Consider the following 13,888-nt stretch of genomic DNA (forward strand, 5'->3'; position numbering starts at 1 on the left):
AAGTTGTTCCAATTGCAAATGTTTTGGTATTCACGTGCTTATTGCTTCTGTTTGCACCGCAACAACACAAAAAAGCAGAGAAGAAAAGTCAAACTTGATAAAATTTCACACAGAACTCAAAAGAGGACTGGACAAAATTATTGGCACCTCATCAAAATTGTAAGAAATAATTAAAGCATGTGATGCTCCTGTAATTTGTATTTAGACACACATGTGGCAAGTAGCAGGTGTGGGCAATATAGTAATCACACTTGTAACCAGTTAAAATGGAGAAAAGTTGACTCAACCAGTGTGTCACACTGAGCATGGAGAAAAGAAAGAAGTGTAAAGAGTTGTCTGTGGATTTGAGAGAAAAAATTGTGGAAAAACATGGACAATCTCAAGGCTACAAGTCCATCTCCAGAGATTTTAATGTTCCTGTGTCCACTGTGCGCAATATCATCAAGAGGTTTACAGCCCATGGCACTGTAGCTAACCTCCCTGGACGTGGACGGAAGAGCAAAGTTAATGAAAAATTACAACGAAGGATTGTTCAAATGGTGGATAAAGAACCCCGATTAACTTCCAAACAAATTCAAGCTGATCTGCAGACACAGGGTACAACAGTGTCAGCTCGCACTATCCGTCGCCATCTGAATGAAAAGGGACGCAATGGTAGGAGACCCAGGAGGACACCACTGCTGACACAAAGGCATAAAAAAAGCAAGACTGGAGTTTGCCAAAACTTATGTGACAAAACCACAATCTTTCTGGGAGAACATACTGTGGACAGATGAGACAAAAGTAGAACTTTTTGGCACTGTTTACAGAAAAAGAAATGAGGCCTTCAAAGAAAAGAACACAGTCCCTACAATCAAACATGGTGGAGGTTCAAAGATGTTTTGGGGTTGCTTTGCTGCTTCTGGCACTGGATGCCTTGACTGTGTGAACGGTATCATGAAATCTGATGATTACCAAAGAATTTTGGGGTGCAACGTGGTGGCCAGTGTCGGAAAGCTGCATCTCCACCAGAGGTCATGGGTCTTCCAGCAGGACAATGACCCGAAACACACTTCAAAAAGCACTCAGAAATGGTTACAAACAAAGCGCTGGAGAGTTCAGAAATGGCCAGTAATGAGTCCAGATCTGAATCCCATAGAACACCTGTGGAGAGATCTCAAAACAGCATTGGGGGAAGGCATCCTTCAAATCTGAATGACCTGGAGAAATTTGCAAAAGAAGAGAGGTCCAAAATTCCAGTAGAGAGGTGTAAGAAACTCATTCATGGTTACAGGAAGTGACTGATTTCAGTTATTTTTTCCAAAGGGGGTGCTACCAAATATTAAGTTAAGGGTGCCAATAATTTTGTCCAGTGCATTTTTTGGGTTCTGTGTGGAATTGTATCAGATTTGATTTTATTCTCTTTTTTTGTGTTGTTCCAATGCAAACAAAAAAAATAAACTTGCAAGTACCAAAACATTTGCAACTGCAACAATTTTCTGAGAGAAGGGCTGCATTTTCTGACAGAATTGCAAGGGTGCCGATATTTTTGGCTATGACTATGTGTGTGTGTGTGTGTGTATATGTGTATGTATATACTGTATATATATATATATATATATATATATATATATATATATATATATATATATATATATATATATATATATATATATAAAGAAAATAGGTGTGTGTGCATAAATGCATATGTATAGTATACATAATATAGTGATGAAATGCCAGTGTTATAAGGTCATTTATTGATGAAGGCCTCTTGAGACCCCCTGCTGTACTATAAAAGAGCTTGATTTGGTCTTGAGTTTGGAAGTGGCTGTCATCTCCTCCCACCTCTCTATTCCTGTTTAATTATACCCTGTAGATCTCTCTCTATCTCTCTCTCTCTCTCTCTCTCAGCCTGGGCGGCAGTCAGCCATCCTTTCTCATCTAAATCTGACTCTCTGACAGCAGAAAGCGATCCCACATCGTCACCCAGCCGGCCCATAGTCCCCATCTTCCCCTTCCTGAGAACTGACACGATAAATATTCAGCACTCAAAGGCCAAACAAGCAGCTTTATTGTTCTGTCTCTGAATCACAATGTGTGGTGATCTCTTTCCTCTCCCACACTGTGACAGCACATGTAATGCGTAGCTTTTGCTCTTGATGTAGCGTTTTGGAGGGGTGGGGGGTGTTTTTGCCGCTGGATTTCTAAAACGCTCATCTGTTGCAGCTGGCCGTGCCCCACAGTGAGGATTGGGCCCGCTTCGGCCGCACGCTGATGGAGATCCGTGCCAACCGTGGGGACGGAGAGGAGGAGGGGCCTGTGGAGCTGGCCACGTAAACACGGGATCAGAGTCATCACCAACCCAGACTGAGCCTAATGTAACACACCCAATTAGCAATGTCCACTAGTACTGTGCTGTTTACTCCAATAAAAGGGTCCATTTATCCAGATAATGAAAATTTGGTTAGTAGGGATGGGTAAAAATATCACATGATTTTTTCCTCCAAACCACTTAAACCACATCAATTCTGTTGGTCAACTCAATCATGCAGTCACCTGTCAAGAAAAGTTCAGAAATATCTTCAGTGGATCAGATCAATACAAACAGTGGGCCTATGCTGTCAGGATGAGCTACCAAGGCTATACTGAGCTTAGGGTTTGGTTGGGGTCAAGGGTTAGTAGGTGGTTTAACGTTGTGTAGGTAGTCTGAACTGTGATTTACATGACCAGTACAGTCTTTAGAATCAGCTAAAGGTGAGGGTTTGTGCTTAACTGGTTTAGAGGACAAATCATGAATAAATATAGATTTTCTTATTTACTCCCTGCTGAAAAAAAAAAACAATAGAACCCCGCCCAAAACACAATAGAAAATGTAATGGTTTTAATGCTTATAATGGAAATTGTATTGGTTTTAATGGAAACTATAATGGTGTCTACTGGTATGTGATGGATTCTATTGGTGGGATGTTAAATCCTATTGGAAAAATGCCAAAAACACACTACAAAAATGAATTTTGAAATGGTTTTACTGGAAAAAGCTAATGGTTTATAATGATATTTTAATGGAAACCATTGGAATTTCTGTGATGGTTTCTATTGGGCTTCTATTGTTTTTTTTTTAGCAGGGCTGACAACTCCTTTCCTGATTAATTTCCCGAAATTAATCGTTTACTCTGGCTGCGTCTGAAATCGCATACTCTCTGAAGTAGGCCTACTTTGTTTAAGAAATGTTCTGTAGAGGATGAATGTGTGTAGTACGAATTTAATCAAAACATACTACATTTGTAGTTTAAGAGCAGCACGGCCATTTGTAAATTTTATGGGTCTGGCTCCGCTTTCAGCTCCGTGTGCTGCTTGATATTGCAGACCGTCTTACCATAATTATGAACACAATGGTTTGTAGTGCAAACAGTTTTACTTCATAATTTCCCTATAGCGGCTAATGAACCGGAAGTCTCGCAGATTTACTTCCACTGATCTATAATAAAATAGCCTATAGTAATTTATGTAGATCAGTCAGTGCTTGTTAAAATGTAATCCGGGAACTTTTTCTCCTATTGTTTTATGAATACTGTGAATTCGGGCATACTACTTTTTCACAGTTTTGCGATTTCGGATGCAGCCTCTATTTCAGTGACGGCGTGACAATGTATTTGCACTGTGCTGTACGCGTCGCTAAACTAATTTACATAAACGCACAGTTTGGGCCATGTTATTTTTTATTTATTTATATTTTTCGTAATGTGCAGGCTAATGTACGAAGATTATCTGTATCACGTGTTTCTTGCGCCGCTTTCCAGCAGCTGGTCTTCAGCGCCACAGCAAATGAATCATATTGTGAATGTGAGTTGGCAGGGTCTGTGTGACTGTGATGACTGTACAGCAAATTAATAAGAAACGTATTGAGTGGTACTCGAGGAATGCATGTAAAATAAACATACACGACCAATGTTGTCTAAATCACGAAAGTACATTTATGAGCTGAATATTTTTGATTCACTGAAAAGAATGACTTGTTTGGGCCCGTTCATAAATTATAGGCCTATTATAATTTATAGAATTAGCGAAGAGTGTATATCATGTCATCAACATAGACGTTGTAACTTTCTTTTACTCACCGCTGTCATTCCATAATGAACGTGAATAATAAACACAGGCTTTTTATGGGAAAGAGCCATTTTGTGTCCTACACAAAGTCAAATAGGTTTGGAATGAAATGAAGTTGATTAAATGACAGAATTGTCCTATTTAGGTGAACTGTACCTTAAATGTTGTACTCTTGGGTTTGTTACTAAGCATTAAAATTAGGTTTCATTTCTGTGCGCTTTATGTACAGTTTTGTTGTGCGAGAGTTCATTGTTTTTACGTTCCGTCTCATTACCTTGATTACAATTACTGCTAAATCAGTAACATTTTTTAAAATGTGCATTTAAAAAATGTGAATTTGAGAAGAAAAAAAACGCTGCTAGAAAGGCATCTTCGATGTTGGTTCGTCGTCATTTTAGCATACTTGAATAGTGTGTGTGTGTATATATTTTTGTACTGAGCCCCTGCATGAAGCATTGACAAATTAAGTTATATACAAGTTGGTGACTGTGTCAACAATATTCAATATTCATTCGTCAGTGTTACAGCGATGCAAGCAGGTATTGTGTGCTTACTAAAGATGTTTCACTTGTTAAAAATAATGTTACTGAAAACCATAAGAGGTGTGTGGCTAAATAAAACAAGTATTGCAAATAAAAGATGCTTCTAGCAAACGTTTTTGTTTGATCTCCTTTTAATAAATCTGTCTGTCCATCAGTGCATCTATTGCTGCCATACTTACAGTAAGGCACAATCTTTACACACTATATGTACAATCGACTCTACTGTACAGCTCAATTTAGTCTTCACATCATTTTTCAAGGGGTTGACAAATACAGTACTGACAAATATCATCTGTAAAACCTTACTGCCAAGTCTCTGATTTCACATTGACCATAAACTGCCACTGCGTGTAGATTCCCAACACACAACACTATAACACTATTTAACACTATACAAACATAAATATGAAATACTATAATACATTCAATTGTGAGTCCACGTCAGTAATGAAATGAACTGTCTAATGAGTGCAATGTGCTTAAATAGTTTTATGGTAAAAGGAGAAGAAAAGAAAATGTAAGCAGTTGCACATCTATCATTTAAACAATACAACATGGTTATTTCCAACTGGCTACGCTTGTAGTGTTTTAAAACCCTGCAATATGCATCAAGTGACATGTTCATTTAATAAATAAATAACTAAACTGTAGTAAATGTAACTGATCGTTTTTTTTTCTTCAGGTAAATTAAAAAAAATACAATAAAACTGTAAGGACCCAAAAAAAAAAAAAAGGTTTGATTTACATTTAAATGATTTACATTTAAAAATAAATCAAAGTCACACTACAACCCCACTAAAGAATCCAGGACTTTGTGGTAGATTTAAAAAATATTAAACATCATCCCATCTATGTTGTACTTTAAAGTTGTAATTTGCACTAACAATCACATAAAACATTATTTCCAGTTCATCTGCTGAAGGTTTTATGTTCCCAACTAGAAGGAAGAGATTCATATGCGCGTTTGCTTCAAACGTGTGGGGCGGCATACACTCGGAATCGTGGTAGATGCAGTCCAAATTTGCTCTCGATGCCAGCAAACGTGGCCACAGCCAACCTGAAGCCACCGATGTGGTCAGCATTGGGCGCCGGGAGGCTGATCCGAGACTTGGGAGTAGGCTCTGCGCCAGCTGGTTTTCTGTGGTGAGGAGACAGGGAGAGAAAAGATGGATGAGGAGGAGGAGCAAAGGGAAACTTCACATTCTGCTGTGTCCTGTCAAAAAGAATAAACAGCCTGTCTCAATAGTGAAAACAAGAATATTTTCCCCTCAAGTTATGGAACACAAAATAAATGAATAGACCAGAACTAGTTTTTTGCCTTCCCTTTAAAAAAAAACAACAAAAAAAAAAAAACTTTCCATTTAGGACACAAATCCTATTTTAGGACGTCGTCTTACCATTTTAGTCTGAATGAAATCATAATCATGTAGCTCAGATCTGTTTGAAGCACCAAAACCAGACATGAATATGAAAAACTACATCTAAATTTGAGTGTCCGCATAAGCAATAAAATAAACATGTCAATGTCTATGTCTATGTGCTTATGTAGATTTATGACAAAGGAAAAAGCATGTGAATAGAGTTTCACAATGACCACATATGAAATACATCTTTTCATTCATACCATATATGCATGTGCTATTTTCTCAGTTTCTCTATTTTAGCACAGCTTCTGGAATACTTGATTCTGACTGCTCAATTGTGGCATGCAAATAGTTTTTGTATAATAACTATATTTGACTGTCCCATATCACTGTCCCAGGCAAATGATTTTTTACATACACTACAAATGTTTGGGGTCAGTAAGAAGAAATAAATATTAAGGGTTTCCGCACATATATGAAGCAGCTTAACTTTTCAGCATTGATAATAATAGCAGATGTTTCTTAAACAGCAAATCATAATATTAGAATGATTTCTGAAGGATCATGTGACACTGAAGACTGGAGTAATGATGCTGAAAATTCAGCTTTGCCTTCACTATTATAATAAGCATATTTTTAAACAGTACAATATTTTTATTTTATTTTCCTAATTGAAACATTATACTTTTATTTATAGCAGATGTCAAAAAGCATATTGCAACTTTCACACACACACACACACACACATATACAGTTGTGGCCAAAAATATCGGCACCCTTGGTAAATATGATCAAAGGAGGCTGTGAAAAGTAATCTGCATTGTTAATCTTTTATTTAAAAAATTCACAAAAATCTAACCTTTCATTTGATAATAAGAATTTAAAATGGGGGGAAATATTATGAAATAAATGTTTTTCTCTAATACACGTTGGACACAGTTATTGGCACCCCTAGAAATAAAGTATATTCCCATTCATATTCACAATTTTGAGCACTCCAGGGTGATTATGAACATGAAATTATCCAGCCATGGCTTCCTGTTTCACAGAAATATAAATAGGAGGGAAAACAAAGACCAAATTCTCTTAAATCATCCATCACAATGAGAAAAACCAAAGAATATATGTCTGATGTGCAGCAAAAGATAATTGAGCTTCACAAATTAGTGAAGTGGCTTTAAGAAAAGTCCCATTAACACCATCAAGGCAATAATTAAAGTGCCCATATTATGGGTTATGAAAGGTTATTTTTTTTGGTGTTGGGAGTCCCCAACAACAGGTTGACATGCATGCAAGGTCAAAAAACACTTTCATTTTTTTGTCTTGTAATATGCATTTATTTTTACCTTTAGGTTTTTGCTAATTTTTTTAATAACAGATCAAAAGGATTAACAATGCAGATTAATTTTCACAGCCTTCTTTGATTATATTTACCAAGGGTGCCGATATTTTTGGTCATATACACATATACATATACACACATACATATATAAAGATGTATTCTTTAACAAATATATTTATTATATTGGCCATCAGTTAACAGTCATAACATGAAAGTAATTATCAGTATCAGCTGGAATATCAATAATAATGCATCCTTGGTCATACAGTTTCTTTTTCACATAAAAGCTTCAGATCTGAGCTACATGACTGTATGACTTCATTTAAACTGATGTCATAAAATGTCCTAAAATACAGTCTGTATCCTAAATGGAAAGGTTTGGAAAAAGGCAAGAAACCGCTCTGTTCATTTATTTTGTGTTCCACAACTTGAAAGGAAAATATTCTCGTTTTCACGATTCAGTCAGGCTGTTTATCTCCAGTACACTTTTCGATATGACAGCACGTATTTATTAAAGTGCTAACTGAGCCACATGAATCAATATATAAACAGGTATAAAAACAAATCCACACACAGGTTTGTATATATACCATGTTCTTTTATATGCGCCTGTGGTTTCTGGGTTTGAGGACAGCACAATATTCCACGGGAAAATAAGGTCATTCTGTCCAGAACTGGAACAGACTCCAGTCAAAGCAATTCTCCCCACCTCAAATCACTTGGACACATGGAGCCATGTGGCTATGGAAGAGCATTTCTAGAAATGTCACCTCCAGGCTTCAGTGAGTCAGCTGACCCTTTCTAAATCATAAAGCGAGGGTGTTTTCGCTTCAGCAGGAGAGATAAAGATGCCACGGCAAACAGCTTTCAGTCCAGGCGTTCAACGCTTTCTTGTGTTGTAATTAGGCCTTCCTGCCTCAGCTGTAACAAAGTGCTCGTTCGAATGAGAGTCTTTGCTACAAAGCAAGCCCTCTCTAAACAGCTATTAATGAAATTTCAGGGCATCTGACATTTCAGTGCTCTTCACAATCACACTACGTGGCCCAGAGCTTTTTTCCTAATGGAAGAAAGTATTCTAAAGAAAGTGTTACTAAACTATTTCAAAGTTTTAGGAGGTGTAAGAGTCTTACTGTCCACCGAAGTCTATGTAGAACCACCTCTGCAGGAGCTCATAGGTCACTAGAGTCACTCCAAACTGAGGCGAGGAGCGAAACACACGTGCTGAGGAAGAAAAAATACAAACATTAAAAAGCAGTCTGTATAGATTCTACATTTATTAAAAAATACTTAGGAGATGGTTATGGAGTAGTGCTAATACACATTATTCACTCAAAATTTTGTTCACCCTATTGCTGATCCAAACCTGGTGCAACAACCATGAAAATCATTTTTTCTAACACTCAATACAAAAAAACACCATAAAGGCTTTTTGCACTGCCTGCAAATGATTATATATATGATAATTCACAAATATTTTCTTAAGAATGATTTCTTGAATATTTTCTTAAAAACATATTTTTTTAAAGACAATGACAGGCTTTGGTGTTAGACTGTAAGCCTTGCTGATCTACTTAAGATCTGCCTAATAATATTTTTGTCACTACAAGCTTGCTCATGATTTTTGTGGAACAGTCTTAAGAAAAAAAGATATGAACATTCTTAAGAAATGTTTTTTGAACATAAAATAATCAACATAAATATTCAAAACATTTAAGAAGAATTGTATTATTAAGAATGTTTTGTAAACCTGGCTCAGGAGAAATTTTATCCCAATTTCCTCAAAACAATCGCAGAAAGTCCAGAGTGGTCTATAACTGGAGGTGAGGCTCCCAAGCTCCAAAAACTATTTTTTTAAAAATCATCATTAAAAAGAAACAAAAGTTGTCCATACAATAGTTGCACTATATTTCAAGTCTTTTGAAGTCATGTGGTAGTGGTAGTAAAACAAAAATAAAGACTTTATTCAACAATTAGAATGTGCTGTTTTTGTTCAAATCAAAGCGTAAACAAACATAGAAAGCGTATCCATGTGGCGCGGTTGACACAGAACAGCGTACGCAGTTTGCATCCAGCGGATACTCTCCAAAATGGCGCTACGCTTACACAGAGGAGACAATTTATTTATTTATTTATTTTTGCGTACAAAAAATATTCTCGTAGCTTCATAATGTTACGGTTGAACCACTGATGGCAGTTGGACTATTCTGACGATGTTTTTCATACTTTTCTGGGCCTTGACAGTGTTAATTGTTTGGCGGTCAATGGGACAGTCACAAGCCTCCCGGTTTTCATCCAAAATATCTTAAATTGTGTTCCGAAGACTAACGAAGCTAGGGTTTGGAACGACATGGGGGTAAGTGATTAATGACAAAATTTTCATTTTGGGGTGGAGTAACCCTTTAAAATATAAGGTCGACTGCAAAATCATTTGTAGCAAAAAACATTAGCGTGACTAGTTTCAGGTACGTCTACGAGATATACCTCCAGCTCCTTTCCAGAAGGCACGAGGCCCTTCCTCCTGAAGAATCTTCCAGAAACAGTCAATGAGTCCATTGTACGTGGTCTGGCCTGCACGGGCAGCCACTTGTAACCGGGTCTTGATAACATCAGCAGGGGTCACCAGGGATGCGGCAGGCATGCCTAAAGAGAAGTCACACATGTCAATAAAGAGTCTGATCTGAATTCATTAGAACACTGAAGTAATGACTTCAAGGATTGAGATATTATATTTGAATATAACAGATCCATGAATATAACTGAATTCAGTTTTCAGGCCAGGATTGAAACATCAGCGTATGTAAACTCTGCGACTCCATCTATGATTAATGCACAGCGTGCCGTGAATTAGTTCCATCTAATAAATACCGAAAGCCTATTTTATCAAATATTATAAATATCTCAAGCGGAAAGCACCATTTATCAAATGGTATGCATCCTTTTTTATTTAAAGTTCCAGACAATGCTTAATAATGAGGCTGGCATAAGCCTTGTCCCACGCTGTCCGGCACAAAGGCCACTGAGGCACCAATTCAGCTCTTAATAGCCTAAATCAGCGATAGCATTTAGCCTGAGCAGTCACACCACCAGCACGCCGACTCCACCGCACGTTCAAGACCTTTATTTTAACATCTAAATAAAATACTTTCATCTGAATAATTACAAGCCTTTCTCTCTGTTGACCTGCTCTGATGGATAAAACCTTCATTATTAAGCACAAAGAACAAAAAAATATCTTTAGAAAAACATTTTACATTTTAGTCCTGTCTGTATCAGTGTTACTATCATTAGCAAAATCTAAAATGAAACATTTTCATGAAATTAAATTGAATGTTAAACAATTTTAAATGACACCAGATAGCGCATTAACTTGGGCAGGCTTAAAATGCTCAAATTAAAAAACTCTGAAATATATGAAATTAAAGATTACAGATATATAATTAAGCCCTGTTCACACCAAGAACGATAACTATAAAGATAACTATAAATATAACAATATTAGCGTCCACACTAGCGGACAATATCGTCTATTTATTCTAAGCGCACACTCGTCTGCTGCTTTAAATTCTCGAGCTTGTTATAGCAACATCCGATTCTGATTGGGTGTGAATGTTTGTATCGTTCATCAGCTGGAAAAAACTGTTCTAAAAGTGATTCCAACGATATCATTTCTCCATGCCTTTATCGTTATAGCTGTCGTGTGAACTCTGCTAGTTTTAGAGCTATATTTTTGTCGTTATCTTTATAGTTATCGTTCTTGGTGTGAACGGGGCTTTATAGCGAAATAAATACTACATTAAAAATCTAATACATACATCCTTTTCCTCAACAACAGGCATGAGAAAGGGAAAAAAATCCAACTGTACTGTATGTTGGTCAATGCCCCAGAAGTCCGCCTGCCTCACCAATAATGGCACACAAACTAAGCGTGTAATTAAATTTCCCGAACTGACTGTAAATCACTAATTGCCTTGAAGCTCGAATTGCTGATAAATGGTAAACTGAGTGATACATGCCATAAGAGCATACCTAACCATAAAAACGTGCTTTAAACCATCTGACAGATATAAAACATTGGGGAAGACAGGAATGCTAAGCTCTCTCTGACCATGTATGGCTTTTCAATCTCATATCATGCTCAAGTCAAGAAGCAGTAAATCTAAAAAGGCAAAAAGGATTAGAAATAAATATTAATTCTCTTTCACGTACATTCCAAACCATACTGGCTTGGCTAAAGACGTCGTCTTTTCAACAATGTTTTCTTAAAGATGAACCACAAGAGTAAAATATTAAAAACAACATCAGATCTGGATCGTATGTTATACGTGACGAGGAAAGAGAGACTTGTAAAAATATTGCAAGTCAGATCTTGGATGTGTTGGCCTGGTCATGCCAGTATTGTAGGATGTGTTTATTGCTCCTGCAGTATGGCTACTTTGGGACTTTGAGATATTTTTTTTTCCTATTTTAACACTCTCAAAGCTCAAAGCACAAACTTCCAGGCCCTATATATTAAACAGTGGAAAATATCCGACCCTTGGCAGGCGCGCTGCACTTCAAAACACAGCCTAAATCACTGAGCACTCTAATTACGGCCAACCACAATGGAGCCAGCGGTGGCAGGCGGCTACCGGAGAGTGCGTGGTGGCTTACCCGCCAGCGCCCCTGCCAGCAAAAGCCTGCCAGGTCCCACTCGCCCGTCTTCATCAGTCAGGGCCGCCTTGGTGTGTGCGTAGCAGGGGAAGTAGATGGCCGAGAAGGGGATGTCTCTCAGGAAACAGGCTTTTGCACCCTGGGGGCCGAGAAGATGGACACGTTATGACAAAATCCAAGACGTTAATATTGCATGAGGTGTATTACAGAGACCTTTTTCATTTGAGGACCGCAGAAGCGTCGCAATGTGAGGTATTCTGGGAGTTCGGTTTATGGTGTGTTAATGTCAGCCCTGTGGAATGAGTCTGTTTTGTGCCGTTTCTGACTTGTCACTTCAAATAAACATTTGCTATGGCGTTTTTTTTCCTCGCAAGAATGGCCGCGGAGCCTATTCCTGCATCTGTCACCGTAAACAAAGCCGTACCTTCAACGAGATTCGCTTTCCTCGTCTTTAGCACGCTGGCGAGCAGCCAGGAGTGGAGAAACAGAGAGATTTTCCTCTCAGCAGAACGCTTTAAAGCCCGGCTGAAGTGCGCTTTAGACAGGCTTCATTAAACTCGCAAGGTTAATCTGCAGTGTGTACACAGGTAGCGCAGATAGCCGAGGTATCTCTTTCCTAAAGCGATCTTTGTGCTGTCCTGCGGGCCAGGGCAGACTGCCTGCTGCGAAAGCAGATAAAAATCACCCCTGCGTCCAAAAGACCAGGCCTGGCTCATCTGCTTTGGCAGAGCCCGGAGTGCCGGAGGTGAGGGTTGCGTTAATGTGGGAACATCTGGATCCACTGGCCCTCAGTGCGCATGATAACTCGACAACAGCACACTCGCAGGTGTGTGTGTCTAAATGTGATATGAAGTGTGTGTCTTCGGTTTAGAGCACGGGCAGGGAGTGGTGGTGGAGGCCCTGCAGCGGCAGAAGGGGAGAGGCAGGGTAATTAGGCTGACAAAGACAGCTCTGTGCCTGGGCCGGACCCTGAGGAGCCAGGACGTCTGAGAGAAGCAGGCTGCAGCGCGTCTCCTGCACTCAAAGCACATTGTCCGCGCGGCTCAGGAGAGACACAGATGGAGGGGAGGCACCGGATTCAACATTCTTACACACACACAGGCTGTTGTGTATGGTAGCGAACCCCCCCGACCATGACTCTGAAATAAAGGCTCCTTTCCCACGACAGGCTGACAGGTGAGCCCTGGAGACTTACCTGCCTCGGCCAGACGACAGGAGCGCAGGTTTTTTTTCAAGTGACCAGCCATGTGATTAACTGATAAGTGAAGCACATTCTACTGTAATCTACTGAGTGATATCGAAACTGTACATGAGGTATTGATACTTAAAAGACAATATGGGAAACAAAAGGCTGGGTTTGATACAACAGATACGATAGAAACACTATTGTTTAAAGGAGGTTTGAGGTCAGTATTTGTTTTTTTTTAACAGTCAAATGACAGTCAAGACATTTTACAAAGACTTTTATTTCAAATAAATTCTGTTCCTTTGAACTTTCTGTTCATTCAAGAATCTTGAAAAAAAACCATGTCAGCTTCCACAAAAATATTAAGGAGAAAAACTTTTTCCGATATTGATAATAATAATAAAAAAAGCACCAAATTAGCATATTTGAATGGTTTCTGAAGGATCAAGTATCACTGAAGACTGGAGTAATGGTTGTTGAAATTTCAATTGTAAATTGTAATAAAATTTAAATAGTAATAATATTTCATAATATCACAGTTTCAAATGCAGTCTTGGTGACAATTAAAGCCAAAAAAGTTACTGACCCCAAACTTTTGAATGAATGAATGAATGAATGAATAAATATATATATTTATTTATTTACATGCTTTGACACATTGAGCCATGGTGCTTGAATGGACGAAGTGGGTTTGAGTGCAACTTGTGTCATATAC

General features: G+C 38.3%; 2 protein-coding genes across 12 annotated transcripts in view; one reads left to right on the top strand and one right to left on the bottom strand.

Moving 5' to 3' along the window:
- Positions 1 to 4,943, top strand: part of LOC131525487 (cytoplasmic dynein 1 intermediate chain 1) — a 68,552-nt gene extending 63,609 nt beyond the window's left edge. For all 7 annotated transcript variants that reach the window (XM_058753158.1, XM_058753160.1, XM_058753161.1 and 4 more), the window contains one exon: positions 2,209 to 4,943. In XM_058753158.1, the coding sequence (XP_058609141.1) occupies positions 2,209 to 2,319 (111 nt within the window). In that variant the 3' untranslated portion in view covers positions 2,320 to 4,943. The remainder of the gene's footprint in view (positions 1 to 2,208) is intronic.
- Positions 4,944 to 5,102: 159 nt separating this feature from the next.
- Positions 5,103 to 13,888, bottom strand: part of LOC131525486 (electrogenic aspartate/glutamate antiporter SLC25A13, mitochondrial) — a 40,151-nt gene continuing 31,365 nt past the window's right edge. For all 5 annotated transcript variants that reach the window (XM_058753155.1, XM_058753156.1, XM_058753153.1 and 2 more), the window contains 4 exons: positions 11,988 to 12,126; positions 9,819 to 9,977; positions 8,468 to 8,558; positions 5,103 to 5,769 (listed from right to left, as the gene is read on the bottom strand). In XM_058753155.1, coding sequence (XP_058609138.1) covers positions 5,601 to 5,769; positions 8,468 to 8,558; positions 9,819 to 9,977; positions 11,988 to 12,126 — 558 coding nt within the window. In that variant the 3' untranslated portion in view covers positions 5,103 to 5,600. The remainder of the gene's footprint in view (positions 5,770 to 8,467; positions 8,559 to 9,818; positions 9,978 to 11,987; positions 12,127 to 13,888) is intronic.

Source organism: Onychostoma macrolepis, chromosome 19 (genome assembly GCF_012432095.1).
Source record: "Onychostoma macrolepis isolate SWU-2019 chromosome 19, ASM1243209v1, whole genome shotgun sequence".
NCBI lineage: Eukaryota > Metazoa > Chordata > Actinopteri > Cypriniformes > Cyprinidae > Onychostoma > Onychostoma macrolepis.